The sequence below is a fragment of the Bos mutus genome, chromosome 7 (assembly GCF_027580195.1).
Source record: "Bos mutus isolate GX-2022 chromosome 7, NWIPB_WYAK_1.1, whole genome shotgun sequence".
In the NCBI taxonomy this organism is placed as follows: domain Eukaryota; kingdom Metazoa; phylum Chordata; class Mammalia; order Artiodactyla; family Bovidae; genus Bos; species Bos mutus.
The window spans coordinates 59,459,024-59,477,613 of NC_091623.1; the positions used below are offsets into that span (position 1 = coordinate 59,459,024).

At 53.3% G+C, this 18,590-nt stretch overlaps 2 protein-coding genes across 4 annotated transcripts; both read left to right on the top strand.

The window, feature by feature from the left end:
- Positions 1-2,247: 2,247 nt before the first annotated feature.
- LRG1 (leucine rich alpha-2-glycoprotein 1) lies at positions 2,248-4,623 on the top strand. The gene is made up of 2 exons (XM_005895976.3): positions 2,248-2,354; positions 3,615-4,623. Exons 1-2 carry the CDS (start codon positions 2,302-2,304, stop codon positions 4,621-4,623), a joined length of 1,062 nt encoding a protein of 353 aa, XP_005896038.2. The 5' UTR covers positions 2,248-2,301.
- Positions 4,624-6,407: 1,784 nt separating this feature from the next.
- Positions 6,408-17,714, top strand: PLIN5 (perilipin 5). 3 transcript variants are annotated; one of them, XM_070373895.1, is made up of 9 exons: positions 6,412-6,472; positions 6,915-6,966; positions 7,483-7,564; positions 8,421-8,616; positions 9,637-9,719; positions 10,326-10,506; positions 11,898-12,097; positions 16,379-16,498; positions 16,729-17,714. In XM_070373895.1, exons 3-9 carry the CDS (start codon positions 7,505-7,507, stop codon positions 17,257-17,259), a joined length of 1,371 nt encoding a protein of 456 aa, XP_070229996.1. In that variant the 5' UTR covers positions 6,412-6,472; positions 6,915-6,966; positions 7,483-7,504; the 3' UTR covers positions 17,260-17,714. The 3 variants fall into 3 exon arrangements, with proteins under 3 accessions (XP_005896037.1, XP_070229996.1, XP_070229997.1); XM_070373896.1 differs by lacking the exon at positions 6,412-6,472 and adding an exon at positions 6,785-6,803; XM_005895975.2 differs by lacking the exon at positions 6,915-6,966 and having other exon boundaries at positions 6,408-6,472.
- Positions 17,715-18,590: the final 876 nt, after the last annotated feature.

The following is an 18,590-nucleotide window of genomic DNA, read 5'->3' on the forward strand; positions in this document are numbered from 1 at the left end:
GTGGTTAGGTGTCACCTTCACCCCATCAGTTCAGTTCGGTCGCTCAGTCGTGTCCGACTCTTTGCAACCCCATGAATCACAGCACACCAGGCCTCCCTGTCCATCACCAACTCCCGGAGTTCACTCAGACTCACGTCCATCGAGTCAGTGATGCCATCCAGCCATCTCATCCTCTGTCGTCCCCTTCTCCTCCTGCCCCCAATCCCTCCCAGCATCAGAATCTTTTCCAATGAGTCAACTCTTCGCATGAGGCGGCCAAAGTACTGGAGTTTCAGCTTTAGCATCATTCCTTCCAAAGAAATCCCAGGGCTGATCTCCTTCACCCCATAGTCTCCTCCAAATCCCTTCTTTAAATGTTTAATCATGCACTCCAATACAGTTGCCTTAGATTCACTTCCCCCCATCTTGCTTACCCTCTCGGACCTTCTACTTTTCCTGTTCGTTCCGTCTACAAAGTTCTCGGTACCCTAAGTACTTCTGTTATTTCCACTCAATGAAACAATTAAATTGCCATTCCGCCTCCTTCCTGATTGGGGTGAGAAGAGCCTTACCTGCCAAATCCCAGAGGGAGATCTTCACCTGCTGGTCTGTGTGGCCAAACCAGAACACCACGTGGTCCAGGATTGTTTCTCCATTAACTTTTAAAGTCTATTCTGCCTTGGTGGGCTTGATTAGGTGCAGATGAAAACACAGATGGGTTAAATATCCCACATCCCAGGCTGTCTCCTGAAAAGCCAATTAGTACTCACTTATGTATCCCCCTCCTTCTAGCCTGACAATTCTGAGGGAGTCAAGAATTTCACAGCAGATGGGACACCTCCTCAGGGAGGGCAGAATATGAGCACACAAAGACCAAGTTTCTTCCCCCTAAATCCCTCTCGCAATCGCCTATTAATAATTTACCTCAAGACGACGCAGACATCATCTCCTTTGTAACATTCACGGTCAGTGTGCTTCCCGTTCCCTCCCAGGGGGTTTGATCATGCCCCCTCTTCTACCCTGCTGAGTGGGAACCTCCTTACCTGAGTGCTCAACTTCCCTGCTGCCATCCACTACCCGCTAATGTGAAAGATCCAGGCTTCGAGGAACGGAATCTTTCCAGAAGGGCAAGGCACCTTCTCCCCTCTAGAAGATCCGAGCGTGAGGCCTCGGAGTAGCCCCAAATGGGACTTGTCTCCTCAAAGTGAGGAGTTCCCCAGGTCAACTGCTTGGAGGGCAGCTATGCTTACCACTATACCACCAACACACTAAATGTTATAGCCAAACGCTCCAGGAAACAAACTCACTCAGGACACGTGGATTGTGGAATGCAGTTTACTACACTGGCGGGTCCTAGGCACGGTTTCCTCTTTAGCCAGGGACCCTGACTGACTTTGTGAAAACCTTATGTACCTTAAGTGCACGTGCTCAAGCCCACACCCCCAAATTCCTAAAAGAAGGGAAATCTTGGTATGGAATCTGGTGTCTACCAGTCTGGGAGGCCTATTGGCCATAGGTATGTGATCTCCATGGGTACCAGGCACATAGTCCAAAGTTCACTAGGAATGTAAGGTGGAGTTTCCTTCTTTTTCAAGATGGAGTCAGTTTGGCCTGTTCTTTTCCTCCTTCAACTCCAGTATTATTGCCCAAGAAATCCCATGGACAGAGGAGCCTGGTGGGCTACAGTCCATGGGGTCGCAAAGAGTCAGACACGACTGAAGCAACTTAGCACACAGCACAGGTTCAAAGACTGTGGGGACTTTTGTTTTGTTTTTGAGGGGACTTTTGGCATCACTTGCTTTTGAATTCTATTTTTAAAAATGATTTTATTTAAAATATGTCATGAATTTAAGACAAGTGTTTTGTTGTTGTTGTTATTCTCTCCACTGAGCTTTCAGGTTGCTCAAATTTATTGTAAATAGTACCTCTTGCTCAAAGAGATGTCCCCATCCCCCAGGACAGACTGGCACCTTGCAAACCTGACCCTTGATTCCTAGGTTAGGAGATGTGGGAACTCAGCCCCAGAGACCCTTCGGTACCCACTCTCCAAAAGCAGGACTCGGGGGAAAGAAAAACTAGGTAGAAACAGGATCAAGAAAGGGGTGGGCAGCCCCCTCCCTTCCTGTCCTTCCCTTGCCAGGAAGCAATTTTGCAATCCTGACCCCTCCCCTGCCACCGCCCCCCACCCCGCCCCCCACCCCTGCCTGGCTCAGGTCAGCCCCTATCAGGAATAGGATGTGGGTGGAGACTTCCCTACAGTTGCTGCTCCTGCCCTGAGCTTAGGCCGGTATAAGGCCACCTTGCCAGACCAAGGGAACCTGGATGAAGAAGAGAGAGGCCACCATGTCCTCTCAGAACCCAGAGCGAAAACAGAGGTAGGTCCCCACCCGACCCGTCCTGGGCAGAACGGACACCTGTTCCAGGTCCAGACATTGGCCTGCAGGCTGGAGCAGACTGACACTCAGGCTGCTCCAAAGGACAGACTCACTCCCGTATGTCGACATAGAAAATGCATAATGTGAGAGTTGCAAGTTAGTTTTATTTAGGGCAAAATGAGGACGGCAACCTGGGAAACAGCACCTCAGATAGCTCTGAGAGACTGCTCCAAAGAGGCAGGGGTGGGAGGTCAGTATAGAGGGAGTACATGCAGTCAAGCCTATATATATATTTTTTTTTTTTATTTTTTTTGGTAGAAGCTTTCTGCTAGTCACAGGGAACACTCATCACTAGGAAGGATTTTAGTGCTTTTCTAGATATAAGGAGATACAAGGACTGGGCTCATAAAACTAGCTCTCAAAATAAGCACCTGAAGACCTGTCCTGCCAGTTGCCCCCGCCCACTACCACCTCACCCTTCACCCCCGAGCACAAAGCGCCTCATTTCTGCTCTCCACCCTGAACTCCTTTCAGGGGGTGTTGAAAATCAGCAGCTGCAGCAGCACGAGATTTAATCCTTGTAGTGGTAGATGGTGGGTGTCAATTTGTAGTTGACACGTACACACAGCACAGGAACCCCAAGTGGTCCATGGCTTGTAGCAACCAAGGGTGTTCAGATGGTCTCTAGTGCTGCTGGGCTTGGGGCATCACTGTTGGAGGGCCCATGAGGAGCAGAAGCCCCAACTGTTTCCCAAGAGGAAACAGTTTTCTGCTTGGGAGAGTCAAGAAAGCTTTGTGGAAAGGAGGGGGCATTGGAGCTGACGGTTTGCAGGATGAATAGAAGTTTGTGGGCTCTGCCTTCAAAACACGGAACCAGGGAGATAAGAAATGACCCAGAAAACAAGTGAGAGCAGAAGAAATTAGCAAGTTAAACTGCAAATAATAGCGCATTGAGGTTGGACTGGCAATAGGAAAGGGTAGTATTTAAGGATCAGACTAAGAAACTCAGGCTTTTGTAGAATTATAATTCTTCCTGGAACAGGAGTTACTTCTGGCAGCTCTGGGGGGCGGGGGGAGCGAGGGTGGAACCTAATAGAGGAAGTGACTCCATTATTCCAGCCCAGCAAAGCAGTGGCAGGGTCCGGGTTGGTGAGAGTAGAGATGGTAAGAAGCAGGCAGATTCTGGGTGTATTTTTATCTTGCTGGGTATCTAATATCTTAGTTTTGACTTATTAAGCTCTTTTTTGTCATTGCCTGCAGCCTGGTGGGCTGGGACTCCCATCTTTCTAGAATCTTCCTATTGCTGCTATTTGTAGTCTCAGCCCAGGGGCTCACCCCAAATCCTGAAGCCTGTCTGGTGTTCTCCTCGGTCAATGGCAGCTCCATCTCCTGCCAGCCACCTGCCCAAATCCCCCACAGCCTCCCAGCTGACACCATCTTTCTGGCTGTGGAGTTCTTCAACCTGACTCAGCTGCCTGCCGACTTCCTCCAGGGCGTCCCTAACCTCCAGGAACTCCACCTTTCCAGCAACCGACTGGAGGACTTCTCCCCCAAGTTCCTGCTGCCCGTGCCCCAGCTAAAGGTGCTCGACCTGACCCGCAATTCCCTGACCGGGCTGTTCCCTGGCTTCTTCCGGGTCTCGGCTGCCCTCTGCACCCTGGTGCTGAAGGGAAACCAGCTGAAGTTTCTGGAAGCCTCATGGCTGCACGGCCTGAAAGCCCTACGACATCTAGACCTGTCTGAGAACCAGCTCCACTCCCTGCCCCCTGGGCTCCTGGAGAATTTCACCGACCTGCTCACCCTTGACCTTAGCAATAACCAGCTGCAGACATTGCCCCCTGACCTTCTGAGGGGCCCCTTGAACTTGGAACGGCTACATCTGGAGGGCAATAGACTGCAGGTGCTCGGAGAGGGCCTTCTGGCACCCCAGCCAAAACTGCGCTACCTCTTCCTGAATGACAACAGGCTGGCCTCGGTGGCAGCCGGCGCCTTCCGAGGTCTGCAGAAACTGGACATGCTGGACCTCTCCAACAACTTGCTGACCACGGTGCCCACAGGCCTCTGGACCTCCCTGGGGAAGGCTGCCAGGAACCTCAAGGATGGCTTTGACATCTCTAATAACCCCTGGATCTGTGACCAGAACCTGGCCGACCTCTATCGTTGGCTGGTAGCCAATGAAAACAAGATGTTCTTCCGGAATCACACACGCTGTGCCGGCCCTGAGGCCTTGAAGGGCCAGACGCTCCTGGCTGCGGCTGAGTCCCATTGAAGCCTGGGGCGGGGTCTGGGGCTGGGGTGGGGAGACAAGTCTTCATAGGCCAGTGCACCCCACTTAGCAAATACTCCCCCCTTCTAAGGGTGAGACTGGGCTTCCCATAGTTTCTGGAATCTGTTTCGTCCAGGCTTCCAGAAACACGCCTTGAACCTTCCTTCTTTATTGCCTTTGCTCATGCTGTATCCTCTTCCAGAAATTTCTTTCCCCCTGTCTCTCAGACCTCTTGGTCTCTGGCTCCTCCAGCCTGCCCTGGCCCCACACTGAAGTTGTGTCAATCTGGCTCTGTCTCCCCTCTTCGTGTGTGGTTTTCTGAGTGCAGGACCTCGGACTGGATTTCCTTTTATCCAGCATCACTCAGCTTGGAGTCAGACTGTATTGTTGTTGTTAAGCCCTGTCTGACTCTTTGCGATCCATGGGCCAGGCTTCTCTGTCTTCCACAATCTCCTGGAGTTTGCTCAAATTCATGTCTATTGAGTCAGTGATGCTATCTAATAACCAGATCATCCTCTGCTTCCACCTTCTTCTCTTGCCCTCAATCTTTCCTAGTATCAGGGTCTTTTCCAAAGAGTTGGCTCTTTGCATCAGGTGGAGCTTCACTAATAAATAATTGTTGAACAAAAGTGGATGGTTTCATTGTGCTCCTTGCATCTCTCAAGTAAAATTCCTAGGTCTCCAGGATACAGAAGGAGGAAAGGAGAGGTATGCCATGAAATCCCAAATGGATAGCCATTGGGATTTGTTCTCCTCCTCCCCTCCCCATCCCTGGATTTAACTGGAAATAAAACCTTGACCATTGCCCAGGGTGTCATTTTACCAGTGGATTCCTGCCAGAGCTTGTGTCCTGGGGAAGGTTTAAATTAAACCTGATTGCTTCAGGGCTCCAAACAATTTTTCACGCTGGCCTGTGATAACCAGGGAAGGGTAGCTGCCCAGGGCAAGCGTGGGAAGGCTGGATGGGGCTGAACAAATGGGCAGGGGCCCAGGAGACTGTGTTTTCACAGCTCTGGAACCTCAGGGCCACCTGTCAACACAATGTTGTGTTTGGTGGGGCTCAAGGTCAGACTGGGGGGGTCCTTGGGATGTTTGGGGCATGCTCTTCTTTTGCATTTCCTTGGAAGGAGGGTCATGCCCACGTGGGTGGTCCTTCCAGGTGTGGGTGGTCATTCCAACTGTGGCAATGAACCCAAGGGTTCTGGAGTCTGGCAGAGCTGGGTTTGAATCAGATCCCCCAATCGCTGGGTGAGCCAAGGCAAGTGGTTTAAACATTTTTATTTTTTATTTTTTTGGCAGCGCTGTGCGGCTTACCAGGGATTGAACTCAGGCACTCTGCAGTGAGAGTGTGGAGTCTTAACCACTGGACTGCTAGGGAATTTCCTGATTTAAGCATTCTGATCCTCACTTTGCTCATCTGTAAAATGGGGATGGAAAGGAATGAGCCAATCTCTCTCCTGGCTTAGTTAAGTGGCAGATTTTTAAAAGCAAAAAGAAAGACCTTGAGGACTTGCCCAAGGTCACTGGGTGAAGAGTTTAGGGGGCTGTGATGGCCCTCCACCGTCTCTGTAGCAACAGCAGTGAGGGCCAAGGAAAGTAGCTCAATTCTTGTGTAGCCAGCGTCCCCAAGTTGCTATGACAACTGCGGGGCGCTCTGGGAGCCCCTGGATAGAGCTGGGGGCCTGGAGGCCCGCCCAGGGCACGCCCCCTCATGGCCTCTCTCCATTGGTCAGTCCCCCGCGGCCCCGCCCCCAAGTCGCTATAAGGCGGGCGGGGCAGCCTGGGGGCGGAGACTGGAGTCCGAGTCTAGGGTCTGTGGCTGAACCTGGGGGCTGAAGCTGAACGCGCCCAGGTGAGTGCCGCGCGGGCGGCATCCAGGACGGCCCAGTAGATCCCCGGGGACCCCAGTGAGTGGGTGGACGGGCTAGCGTCCAGCGGCTTGGTAGGAGGTGGGGTGTGATAGGCCGCAGCAGGTGGCTGAGACCCTTGTCCCAGTTGGCAAAAGCTCAGGACCCTGTTGGGCGAGGACTAGGGCTCTGAGGATGCAGGGGTGGGGACAGGGGGAGAACTGCAGGCGGGGAGTCTTAGGTCGAACTCTCTCTCTGAGTCTACTTAGCTGAGTGACCTTGGGACCAGCATGGATCTGTTGTGTGCCTCAGTTTCCCTGTGTGTCAGACTGGACTGTGAGTTTACTGGTATTCTGTGGCTCCCACTCCACCTGCATCCCGGCGGGGGGCTGCTTGCACGATTCCATCCCTGGGCTAGGGGTAACAGAGATCTCCTTCACTTTGCAGAGGAGAAACCAGCCCACACAGGTGAAGGCATTTGCCCAAAGTCACACAGCAGGTAATGGCAGGAAGGACTCGATCTTGGGTGTCTCTCCCCACAGAGCCCATGCTTTGAATCACTAACATGCCCCCATCCTGCCAGAGGTTTTCTGAAGTGAAAGTGTTAGTCGCTCAGTCGTGTCCGACTCTTTGCAACCCCATGGACTACAGCCCGCCAGGCTCCTCTGTCCATGGAATTCTCCAGGCAAGAATGCTGGAGTGGGTAGCCATTCCCTTCTCCAGGGGATCTTCCCAACCCAGCAGGTCTCCCGAATTGTGGGTAGATTCTCTACCATTTGAGTCACCTGGGAAGTACGCACCTACTGTGTGCAGTGCCCCGTGCATGCATTGTCCCTGCCCAGGATGCTCTGAGGTAGGTATCATCATTTTCGCATCTTGTAGATGAGGAAGCTGAGACCCCAAGAGGAGATGAGACTTGCCTGGGTCACCGAGCCCAGCCGGACAGAACCCAGGGCCTGGGCGGGAGCTGGGAGGGCTGGCATGCAAGGGCCTGTCACTCTGTCCTGCCCCCCAGGGTGAACCTGTTTGCAGTAGGCATGTCAGAAGACGAGGCGGCTCAGGCCCCCGGACCCAGCTTGTGGGAGCAGGATCAGCAGGTGAGGGGCTGTGTCTCCCACGGAGCTCAGCTCAGGAGAGGGTAGGGGGACAGCCCCTCAGGGGACAGTTTCAGACTGGGTCACCCCCCTCGTTTTGAGCACCTTGCTCTGAGGGCATTTTGGACCATAGCTGGGGGAGGGCCATTCTACCCATTTCCCAGAGGGGCAAAGTGAGGCCCAGGGAGGAGAGTCTCTCCAGACACTCCCAGCCAGCTTACCTGGCCTCTGCTCAACTCTCTCCCTCTCTCTGCCTGTACCTCTCTGTTTCTGTGTCCACCATCATGGCACTCTCCACAAAACAATAACAACAATAATAGCATCAATCACAGCATACAGTCTGCATCATTCACTGCTCCAAGCGCTTCATGTACAATGAGTCCTTGAATCCCCTTCACAGCCCTAGAAGCCCCTTTCACAGATAAGGAGACTGAGGCACAGAGCAGTTCACATAGTTGCCCAAGTCCATACAGCTCGAAAGCGTTGGAACCAGAACTGAACTCAGATGGTCCAGTGGCTATGCCCTTTGTGTGTGTGTGTGTGTGTGTGCGCGCGCGCGTGCGCGCACACATGCACATATGTGTTCAGTTGTGTCCAACTTTTTGTGACACCAGGGACTATAGCCTTCCAGGCTTCTGGAGCAGACCAGTTCCTTCAGAACTAGCCCTGCTGTGTGTCTGCTGTTGGGAACTAGAGCCCTAAACCCCTGCATGAGGGTCTCCATTGTCTGTAGGCAGCTGCGCTCAATACACTTCCTCTCCCCCTCATCCTGGCCCAGAGAGGATGAGCGGGCTCTCCAGCTGGTGGCTGAGCCCCCCACCTCCACCTGGGACCCCTCTGATGCCACCCTTTCCTGCAGAGCGTGGTGCAGCGCGTGGCTGCCCTTCCCCTGATCAGGGCCACGTGCAGCGCAGTCTCTGAGGCTTACAGCGCCGCCAAGGACAGACACCCGCTGCTGGGCTCCGCCTGCCGCCTGGCTGAGCACTGCGTGTGTGACCTGACCACCAGAGCCCTGGACCATGCCCAGCCACTGCTCAGCCACCTGCAGCCCCAGCGTGAGTTCCCCCGGCTAGCGTCCTGAGTCCTCTGCTTTTCCCACTGCCCTGCCCTCTCAGGCTCCACTACAAGGAGCCCCCTGAGTTGAATGTGCCTCTGCAGTCCTTTTATCTTTTTGCCCATGCCCCTCATCATGTGAGGTCTTAGTTCCCTGACCAGGGATCAGACTTGCACCCCCTGCAATGGAGGGATAGAGTCTTAACCACTGGACTTGCCCAGGGAAGTCCTGCAGCACAGTATTGCCTAAACTGTGTGCCTTTCGTCTGCCTGCCTGTCTGTCCCCACCCACCTGCGTCACCCTCTCTGGGTCGTTCTGCCTGCGCCATCTTCCCCTGTTTGTTTCCCATCTTCCCCTCTGTTCCCCTCTTATTTGTCTCTCTGTGGTTTGATCACCTGCCCACCTGCCCTTAGCTGTTTCTGTGTCTGCCCCTTTGGTTCCCATGTGTCTGTCTCACTGTCCTCCTCCCTTTGACTAGCCTGATGTGCCTTGGGTCCCTCTGCCTGTCCTGTCTCCCTCCCCTGTCTGCCCCTCTGTCCCGGCCCCCACCCATCCTGAGCCTGTAACCAGCTCAGGGGTCCAACCCAGGGGTGTGGTGGCGGGCAGAGAGACCCCTGGTCTTACATCTGACTGAGGAAAGGGATCACCTGAGGGTCCCAGCCCGGGGCCTCCCTCTCCCTTCTTCTCAGCTGGTTTGTGTGATCTTGAACCTACTTGCTGAGGTGTCTGAGCTGGACATGGGTGAGGAGTCACTTTGGTGCTGGCAGCACTGATGGGAGAGCGGAAGCGGGAAGGGCAGAGAGGCAGGGTCGCGCCTGGTGGCCCACCCACAGCCTCAGGGCCCCCAGCCCCTTGCAGGGGACCAGCCAGGTGCCCTCTCCCTATTTCTTTCCCCCTGTGTGTGTGTCTCTCTCTTTTTTCCTGTCTCTCCCTCCAGCATCCCCTCCCTCCATGACTCTCTGTGTGTCCCTAGTTCCCTTGACATCTTCCCGATTCTCACTCCCTGCCTCTCTGTCTCCAGTGGCCACAGTGAATGATCTTGCCTGCAGGGGCCTGGACAAGCTGGAAGAGAAACTGCCCTTTCTCCAGCAACCTTCGGAGACGGTAACCCCCCCAGCACCGCCAGATCATGTGGGAACCTATGTGGGGGTGGTGGAGGTGGGAGTGAGAAATGCAGCCTCCTCCCAGACCCGACTTCGATACCTGGGCCAGGACCCAGTCAAGCTTCAGTCAATTTGAGACACCACCAGCCAGATGAAAATTAGATGTCAATTAGAGACCCATGTTAACTGAGCACTTAATATGCGCCAGCTGGTGCTAAGCCTCCCTTCAATAACGCCATGAGGGACAGACCTGATTTTCTCCCATTTTATAAAAGGGGTGGGACTTCCCTGGTGGCCCAGTAATTAAGACTTCTCCTTCCAATGCAGGGGGTGTGGGTTCGATCCTGGATTGGGGACCTGAGATCCTACATGCCTCCTGACCAAAAAACCAAACCATAAACAGAAGCAGTACTATATAACACATTCAATAAAGACTTTAAAAATGCTCCACATTAAAAAAAAAGAAAAGAAAAATCTTAAAGGGGGGGAAATAGTGGCCCAGAGCCAGGCAAGGGCCAGGGGTCCTTGCCTCACAGCCCGCTGGAGCTGGGGGCAAGGGAAGGGAAACCAAGGCTGACAGCACCTGGAGCTCGGCCCCTCCTGCCAGGTGGTGACCTCGGCCAAGGGTGTGGTGGCCAGCGGCGTGACAGGCATGGTGGGCCTGGCCCGGCAGGGCCGCCGCTGGAGTGTGGAGCTGAAGCGATCTGTGAGCCATGCCATGGATGTCGTGCTGGAAAAGTCGGAGGAGCTGGTGGACCACTTCCTGCCCATGACTGAGGAGGAGCTCGGTAAGGCCAGCAGCCTCCCCATTCGCCCCTGAATCCTCCTGCCCAGGGCCCACCTCTAGAGGCTACAGATCAGAGAGGTCCCAGACTCACCCAAGGCCACACAGCACATCAGCAGGGAACACAGGGTTCCAGTCCACTTCCATGGCTCCTGGCCCACATCCTAGTAGAAATCTGACTGCCCAGACCCTCAAGAGTGTACTGGACTTGCAGACTGGAGGGCCACAGTCTCAAACTGGTGACCCTCCAGACCGTGGCGCTCCATATTGCAGTATTTGCCCTGTGCAGTGCCTTTAAAATGGTTTAATTCATCACATTCATTTAAAAATCAGGTTTCTAGGGACTTCCCTTGGTGGTCCAGTGGTTAAGAATCTGCCTTGCAATGCAGGGGACGCAGGTTTGATCCCTGGTCAGGGACTAAGATCCCACACGCCTCAGGGCAACTGAGCCCACATGATGCAACTAAGACCCAAGGCAGCCAAATAAATAAATATACATAAAAATTAAAATCATATTTTGGGGATTTCCCCAGTGGTCCAGTGGTTAAGACTCTGCCTTCCAATGCAGGGGGCTCGGATTCGATCCCTGGTCAGGGAGATGAGATCCCACATGCTGTATGCTATGACAAAAAAGAAAAATCAGATTTTTGCCCTACAAAACCTGATTTCTGGTATGCCTTGGGGGGGAAAAAAAAAAAAAAAAACTTGGGTTGAATAGCGTCCTCCCCTTTACATGGTTTCCTTAAACCCCACCATTCTTCAAGATTCTACATCTTGTCTTCTGGCCCTGGACACAATCTGACTTCTCAGGCCTGCTTCATAGCGCTAGAGGTACATGGAGCTGTGCTCCCTCCTTGGCAGAAAGGCTGTGAAGCGTTATTTTTAAAGTTTACTTTATTTTTTGGCCATGGGGTGCAGCATACGGGATCCTAGTTCCCCAATAGGGATTGAACGTCCCTGCAATAGAAGCACGGGATCTTAACCACTGAACCACCGAGGAAGTCCCTTTGAGGCATTTTTGAAGCACCTATTGTGTGCCACGCACTCGTAATCAATTCTTTAATGTTATTAGCTCCATTTACAGATGAGGAAAACCGAGGTAAAGAGACGTAGTATTCGAGTAGACTAGTTCTGGTTGCCTCTGTTCGAATCCCAGGTCAGCCTCTTATACTCTGTGGGACTTCACCTCTCTGTACCTTGGTTTTCCTCGTCTGTAAATAGAACTACTAATCTTGTCTACATCGTAGGGTTTGGGGATGGTCAAATGAGTTGATATTGTAGAAGGGAACTATAAATTTGGGAGTACCCACCCCCACCCCCGTGTCCTGGCCTGCTAATCCACCCAGGAGCAAAGGGCGTGGCCACCGTGACTCCCTTCCCTCTTCTGTCCTCCAGCGGCGCTGGCGGCGGAGGCTGAGGGCCCGGAAGTGGGCTCGGTGGAAGAGCAGCGGAAACATCAGGGTTACTTCGTGCGCCTGGGTTCCCTGTCCACGCGGCTCCGCCACCTGGCCTATGAGCACTCTCTGGGGAAACTGAGGCAGAAGAAACACCATGCCCAGGACATGCTGGCCCAGCTGCAGGAGACCCTGGAGCTGGTGAGAGCTCTCTTCCCCACCCTGTGATGCAGGCCAGCACACGTGGACTGAGTCCCAGCCGAGTCTTGTGCTAGTCTGAAGGTGGAGGTGGAAGCGTGTATGTGCAGGGCTGGGGCAGAGGAGGGACCCTGGGCTGGAGGCAGTCGGTGGGGCTCAAGGCTCAGCCTGGAGAGGCTTGGAGGGGCTTTGTGGAGGAGGGGAAGTAGGACCTGGAATTTACAGGTGGTTAAGGTAGACCATTACTTTGCCAACAAAGGTCCGTCTAGTTAAGGCTATGGTTTTTCCAGTGGTCATGTATGGATATGAGTTGGACTGTGAAGAAAGCTGAGCGCCGAAGAATTGATGCTTTTGAACTGTGGTGTTGGAGAAGACTCCTGAGAGTCCCTTGGACTGCAAGGAGATCCAACCAGTCCATTCTAAAGGAGATCAGCCCTGGGATTTCTTTGGAAGGAATGATGCTGAAGCTGAAACTCCAGTACTTTGGCCACCTCATATGAAGAGTTGACTCATTGGAAAAGACTCTGATGCTGCGAGGGATTGGGGGCAGGAGGAGAAGGGGACGACAGAGGATGAGATGGCTGGATGGCATCACCGACTTGATGGACGTGAGTCTGAGTGAACTCCGGGAGTTGGTGATGGACAGGGAGGCCTGGTGTGCTGTGATTCATGGGGTCGCAAAGAGTCGGACAAGACTGAGCGACTGAACTGAACTGAACTGAAGGTAGGCGAAGGGCTTCCCAGCTGCTGCTGGTGATAAAGAACCCACCTGCCAATGCAGGATATGTAAGAGATTTTAGTTCGATCCCTGGGTTGGGAAGATTCCCCTAGTGAAGGGAATGGCTACCTACCCTAGTTTTCTTGCCTGGAGAATTCCACGGACAGAGTACAGAGGAGCCTGGCAGGCTACAGTCCTCGGCGATGTGAAGAGTCAGATACAACTTTCATTTTTACTTTTCAGGGTAGATGGGAAAAGTGATGAAGGTACCTCAGGTTCTCTCATCACCAACCCCAGTCTTCCCCAGAATTTAGGTTCAAGTTCATAACCCAGCTTCTCCCCTCATTGTGCATCCTTCCCTCTCCAGAGGAACATGTTCTCTGGGCTTGATAGGTTCAGATGCCCCCAACCTGCTCCTCCTGCATCCTTCTCCTCATCTCAATTGATGGCAACCCTGTCCTAACAAGGGCTCAAGCCAAAACCTGGGAATCACCCTCAACTCCCCTCTTCTCCACCTCCTCTCCCACATCCGACACATCAGCCAGTACTGTTAACTCTGCCTTCAAAGTCTACCCTAAACCCGCGCACATCCTCCCCTTCCTCCACCTGGGTGCAGCCCCGGTGATGACTCACCCGGTCTCGGTTTCCCATCCTGGATCCCACAGTCTGTCCTTCCTGAAGTAGCCACCAGAGGGCACCTGTGAGCACCAGAGTCGGCCAGTTTCGTTGCACATAATGTCCTCAACAATGGACTGGGAAAGACTAGAGATCTCTTCAAGAAAATTAGAGATACCAAGGGGGAATTTCATGCAAAGATGGACACAATAAAGGAAAGAAATGGTATGGACCTAACAGAATTAGAAGGTATTAAGAAGAGGTGGCAAGAATACACAAAAGAACTATAGAAAAAAGATCTTCATGATGCAGATAACCACCATGGTGTGATCACTCACCCAGAGCCAAACATCCTGGAATGTGAAGTCAAGTGGGTCTTAGGAAGCATCACTACAAACAAAGCTAGTGGAGGTGATGGAATTCCAGCTGAGCTATTTCACATCCTAAAAGATGATGCTATGAAAGTGTTGCACTCAATATGCCAGCAAATTTGGAAAACTCAGCAGTGGCCACAGGACTGGAAAAGGTCAGTTTTCATTCCAATCCCAAAGAAAGGCAATGCCAAAGAATGTTCAAACTACTGCACAATTGCACTCTTCTCACATGCTAGCAAAGGAATGCTGAAAATTCTTCAAGCTAGGCTTCAACAGTACGTGAACAGAGAACTTCCAGATGGTCAAGCTGGATTTAGAAAAGGCAGAGGAACCAGAGATCAAATTGCCAACATCTGTTGGGTCATAGAAAAAGCAAGAGAATTCCAGAAAAACATCTGCTTTATTGACTACGCTAAAGCCTTTGACTGTGTGGATCACAACAAACTGGAAAATTCTTCAGGAGATGGGACTACCAGACCACCTTACCTGCCTCCCTGAGAAATCTGTATGCAGGTCAAGAAACAACAGTTAGAACTGGACATGGAACAACGGACTCATTCAAAATTCGGAAAGGAGTACGTCAAGGCTGTATATTGTTACTCTGCTTACTTATATGCAGAGTGAAGTGAAAATGAAAGTCACTCAGTCGTGTCCAACTCTTTGTGACCCCATGGACTATACAGTCCATGGAATTCTCCAGGCCAGCATACTGGAGTAGGTGGCTGTTCCTTTCTCCAGGGGATCTTCCCAACCCAGGGATTGAACCCAGGTCTCCCATTTTGTAGGCAGATTCTTTACCGGATGAGCCATTGGGGAAGCCCCAGAATACTAGAGTGGGTAGCCTATCTCTTCTCCAGTGGATCTTCCCAACCCAGGAATCAAACTGGGGTCTCCTGCATTGCAGGTGGATTCTTTACCAACTGAGCTATTAGGGAAGCCCCTAGTAGCGAGTACATCATGCAAAATGTGGGCTGGATGAAGCACAAGCTGGAATCAAGATTGCTGGGAGAAATATCAATAATCTCAGATATGCAGGTGACACCACCCTTATGGCAGAAAACGAAGAGGAACTACAGAGCCTCTTGATGAAAGTGAAAGAGAGGAGTGAAAAAGCTGGCTTAAAATTCAGCATTCAAAAAACCAAGATCATGGAAGCCAGTCCCATCACTTCATGGCAAATAGATGGGGGAAACAATGGAAATAGTGACAGACTTTATTTTCTTGGGTTCCAAAATCATGGCAGATGGTGACTGCAGCCATGAAATTAAAATATGCTTGCTCCATGGAAGAAAAGCTATGACCAACCTAGACAGCATATTAAAAAGCAAAGACATTACTTTGCCAACAAAGGTCCATATAGTTAAAGCTATGGTTTTTCCAATAGTTATGTATATATATGAGACCTGGGCCATAAAGAATGCTCAGTGACGAAGAATTGATGCTTTTGAACTGTGGTGTTGGAGAAAACTCTTGGAGAGTCCCTGGACAGCAAGGAGATCAAACCAGTTAATCCTAAAGGAAATCAGTCCTGAATATTCATTGGAAAGTCTGATGCTGAACCTGAAGCTCCAATACTTGGGCCACCTGATGTGAAGAACTGACTCATTGGAAAAAACCCTGATGTTGGGAGAGATTGAAGGCGGGAGGAGAAGGGAATGACAAAAGATGAGGTGGTTGGATGGCATCACTCACTTGATGGACTTAAGTTTGACCAAGCTCCAGGAGTTGGTGATGGATAGGGAAGCCTGGTATGGGGCAGTCCATGGGGTTGCAAATAGTCAGACACGACTGAGTTATTGAACTGACTGAATGTCCTTAAGGTTCAGCCCTGTTTTAGCCTGTCAGCACTTCCTTCCTCTTTAAGGTGACATAATACATTCATCCCTTGGAATCTGTGAGAGGTTTGTTCTGGGACCACCCCCCACGGATACCAAAACCCACAAATGCTGAAATCACTTCTGTAAAATGGCCTAGTGTGGTTTGCCCTCTGTATCCCCTGGGTCTGCATCTGTGGGTTCAAGCAACCCCAAATCGTGGTTCCATCCACAGATGGAGGACCCACAGATATGGAGGTAGACTGTGTTCTGTTGTATGGATGGATCACAGTTTATTTCTATTAATCATCTCATACCTGCCCTGTCCTGTGAACTAAAGGCACAGTGCCCCCCCCCAACCAGGACATTCACAGGGGGACAAGGGTCATGACAGGAGAGCATGCTGGATGCTGTAAGACCCAGAGGAGGGGTCCAACAAGGCTTGGGGGGCGGCAGGGCTTCTTGGAGGAGGCAACATTTACAATGAACTGGAGTGAACCTGGCGGGGAGGTGGGTGGCGGGGAGCGTGTACCTGAGACACCAGCCTGGGCAGAGGGCCGGCAGTGAGTCTGAGCTTCAAAACTTTCAGGTCACAGGTTTTGGCTAAGGTCAGGGAAGAGAATAGATGGGTCAGCCAAGCTGGATCAGCAGGCCATGAAGATTTGCATCCAGTGCTTTTTGAGGCCAGATCCAGACTGGGGCCCTGGTTCCCCCAACTCTCCAGCCCCTCCAGCTCTGACTATCATGGTCCTGGTTCGCACAGATCCACCGCATGCAGTGCGGGGTGACCCCCATCACCCCCGCCCGCCCCGGGAAGGTGCACGAGCTGTGGGAGGACTGGAGCCAGCGCCCCCTAGAGAACGGCCGGAGGCGTCACAGCCAGGTAGGATGGGGTGGGGGATGGGTGGGGGATGGGAGGAGGAGGGGAGGGAAGAGTGGGCTCTGGGTAGGTCCAGGGCTGCCAGGCTCCAACCAAGTGCTGAGGTCAGCTGGCAGCTGGTTGGAGTGTCTGCGGGGAAACTGAGGCAGACGGGGGTCCCGGCAGGGGTCCATCCGGGACACTGAGGCCCCGCCCCTCCGCTCACCACCCATCCCCACCCGCGCCCCCCGCAGGCGGAGCTGGAGACCCTGGTACTGTCCCGCAGTCTGATGGAGGAGCTGCAGAGTACCGTGGATGCGCTGGAGACCAGCGTGCGGGGCCTGCCCCCCAGTGCCCAGGAGAAGGTGGCCGAAGTGCGGCGCAGCGTGGACGCCCTGCAGGCCGCCTTTGCCGACGCTCGCCGCTTCGGAGACGTGCCGGCGGCCGTGTTGGCAGAGGGCCGGGGCAGCATGGCCCGGGCCCACGCGTGCGTGGACGAGCTGCTGGAGCTAGTGGTGCAGGCCGTGCCCCTGCCCTGGCTGGTGGGGCCCTTCGCACCCATCCTCGTGGAGCGGCCCGAACCCCCGCCTGACCTGGAGGCCCTGGTGGACGAGGTCGTCGGGGGGCCTGACCCCCGCTGGGCGCACCTGGACTGGCCGGCCCAGCAGAGAGCCTGGCAGGCCCAGCACGGGGAGGGAACAGTCCTCTCGGGGAACATTCCCGAGGAGGAACCTGAGCCCCCCAGCCGCCCCAAGCACACTCTGATGCCTGAGCTGGACTTTTGACCCGATGGGACCGCGTAGGCAGCTGGAGGCCCTCCTGCACCCCGAGATCCCTGCTGTCCCCTAGCGGCTATGCGTCAGCACTACTAGCCGAAGCCTTGGTCTTGGCTATTGCGTGGAGTTGGAGACCGAGCTCTGATGTCAGATCGCCCCCAGTCTTTCCCATATGAGGACTTGAATGTAACTAGCCCCAAGCTGGTTTCACTGGCTGTGGTTCCCATTGCTCCACTCTAAGAAGCTGATCAAAACTCCCCAGAGGATCACATGTTTTGCCCATATGATAGAAGCATCTAGAGGCACATGCTTCTGTCTGGAGCTTTGAAAAGTAAGTGAGTGTCCTTTTCCTCCCCCAGCTTTTCTATCTCGGACTGAGGGGTCCTCAGCTGGACTTGCTGCCCCCACTTGCTTAGCCATTTGGCATTTACTCTCCAGAATAAAGACTATTGGTGTTGTCCAGAGGCCAGTGTTGCCTGCTTGCTGTTGTCCAGAGACCAGTGCCCTCTGTTCCAGCCGAGGTGGGTCTCAGTGGTGGGGTGCTGGGGGCTTCGGAGGTGTGCAACCATATGGCACGAGCCGGGGTTCAAGACTTGAATGATGCCACCCTGATGAGCTAGACCTCCTCCTGTCTGGAGTTCCACTGTGTGTGCCCCACCCACCTGGGTGAAGCATTCAGATGTCGTTTCCTGGAATGGAAGTCATTGACACTTTAGTATAAATGAATGTTTGGGAAACTGCAAGGAGCAGGATCAAGAGGAGGAGGGATCAGAGGAAGCAGCCGCTCCTATGCCCATCTCCCTGTGGCTTCTCTGGCTGCACCGGTCAGGATGGGGGAGACAGAGGCAGGGCAAGGGCCACAGGCTAGTCTCGTGGGGGCCCTCCTGTCCTCTGACCGCATTCTTGGCTGGCCCTGAGGTCCCCCCTGAGGCCACTCAGGGTGTTGGGAAACCGCAGTCTCATGTGGTAAGGTCAGGGTGGCCCCTGGCTTCCCTGGGATCTGGCCCAGGGGTGACTGTGGGAGTCCCAGCTGCTTTGCACCAGTTAGATTCACCTCCCTGCCACTCCTCAGGAACATCCCTGTTGCCCTCAGACCAACTATCCTCACTCCTCACCCTGGCATTTGAGGACTTCCAGTTTCATCCTTGGGATGACTCAGACACTGCTGTGGTCCCAAGGAGCTGTGCACATCTCCCCACCTCAGGGCCTTTGTTCAGGCTGTGCCTGGAACACCTTCCCACCCTCCCGTCTTTCTCTTGGCTACATCTCATCCATCCTCAAGCCCAGCCCCAGTGCCACCTCCTCCAGGAAGCCTTCCCTGACTCTACTCCTGTGGGATA

Coding starts and splice junctions, on each gene's coding strand:
- LRG1 (XM_005895976.3), top strand. CDS start 2,302: ATGAAGAAGAGAGAGGCCACCATGTCCTCTCAGAACCCAGAGCGAAAA. Junction 2,355..3,614: donor AACCCAGAGCGAAAACAGAG/GTAGGTCCCCAC, acceptor CATTGCCTGCAG/CCTGGTGGGCTGGGACTCCC.
- PLIN5 (XM_005895975.2), top strand. CDS start 7,505: ATGTCAGAAGACGAGGCGGCTCAGGCCCCCGGACCCAGCTTGTGGGAG. Junction 9,720..10,325: donor TCCAGCAACCTTCGGAGACG/GTAACCCCCCCA, acceptor CCCTCCTGCCAG/GTGGTGACCTCGGCCAAGGG. Junction 12,098..16,378: donor TGCAGGAGACCCTGGAGCTG/GTGAGAGCTCTC, acceptor TGGTTCGCACAG/ATCCACCGCATGCAGTGCGG.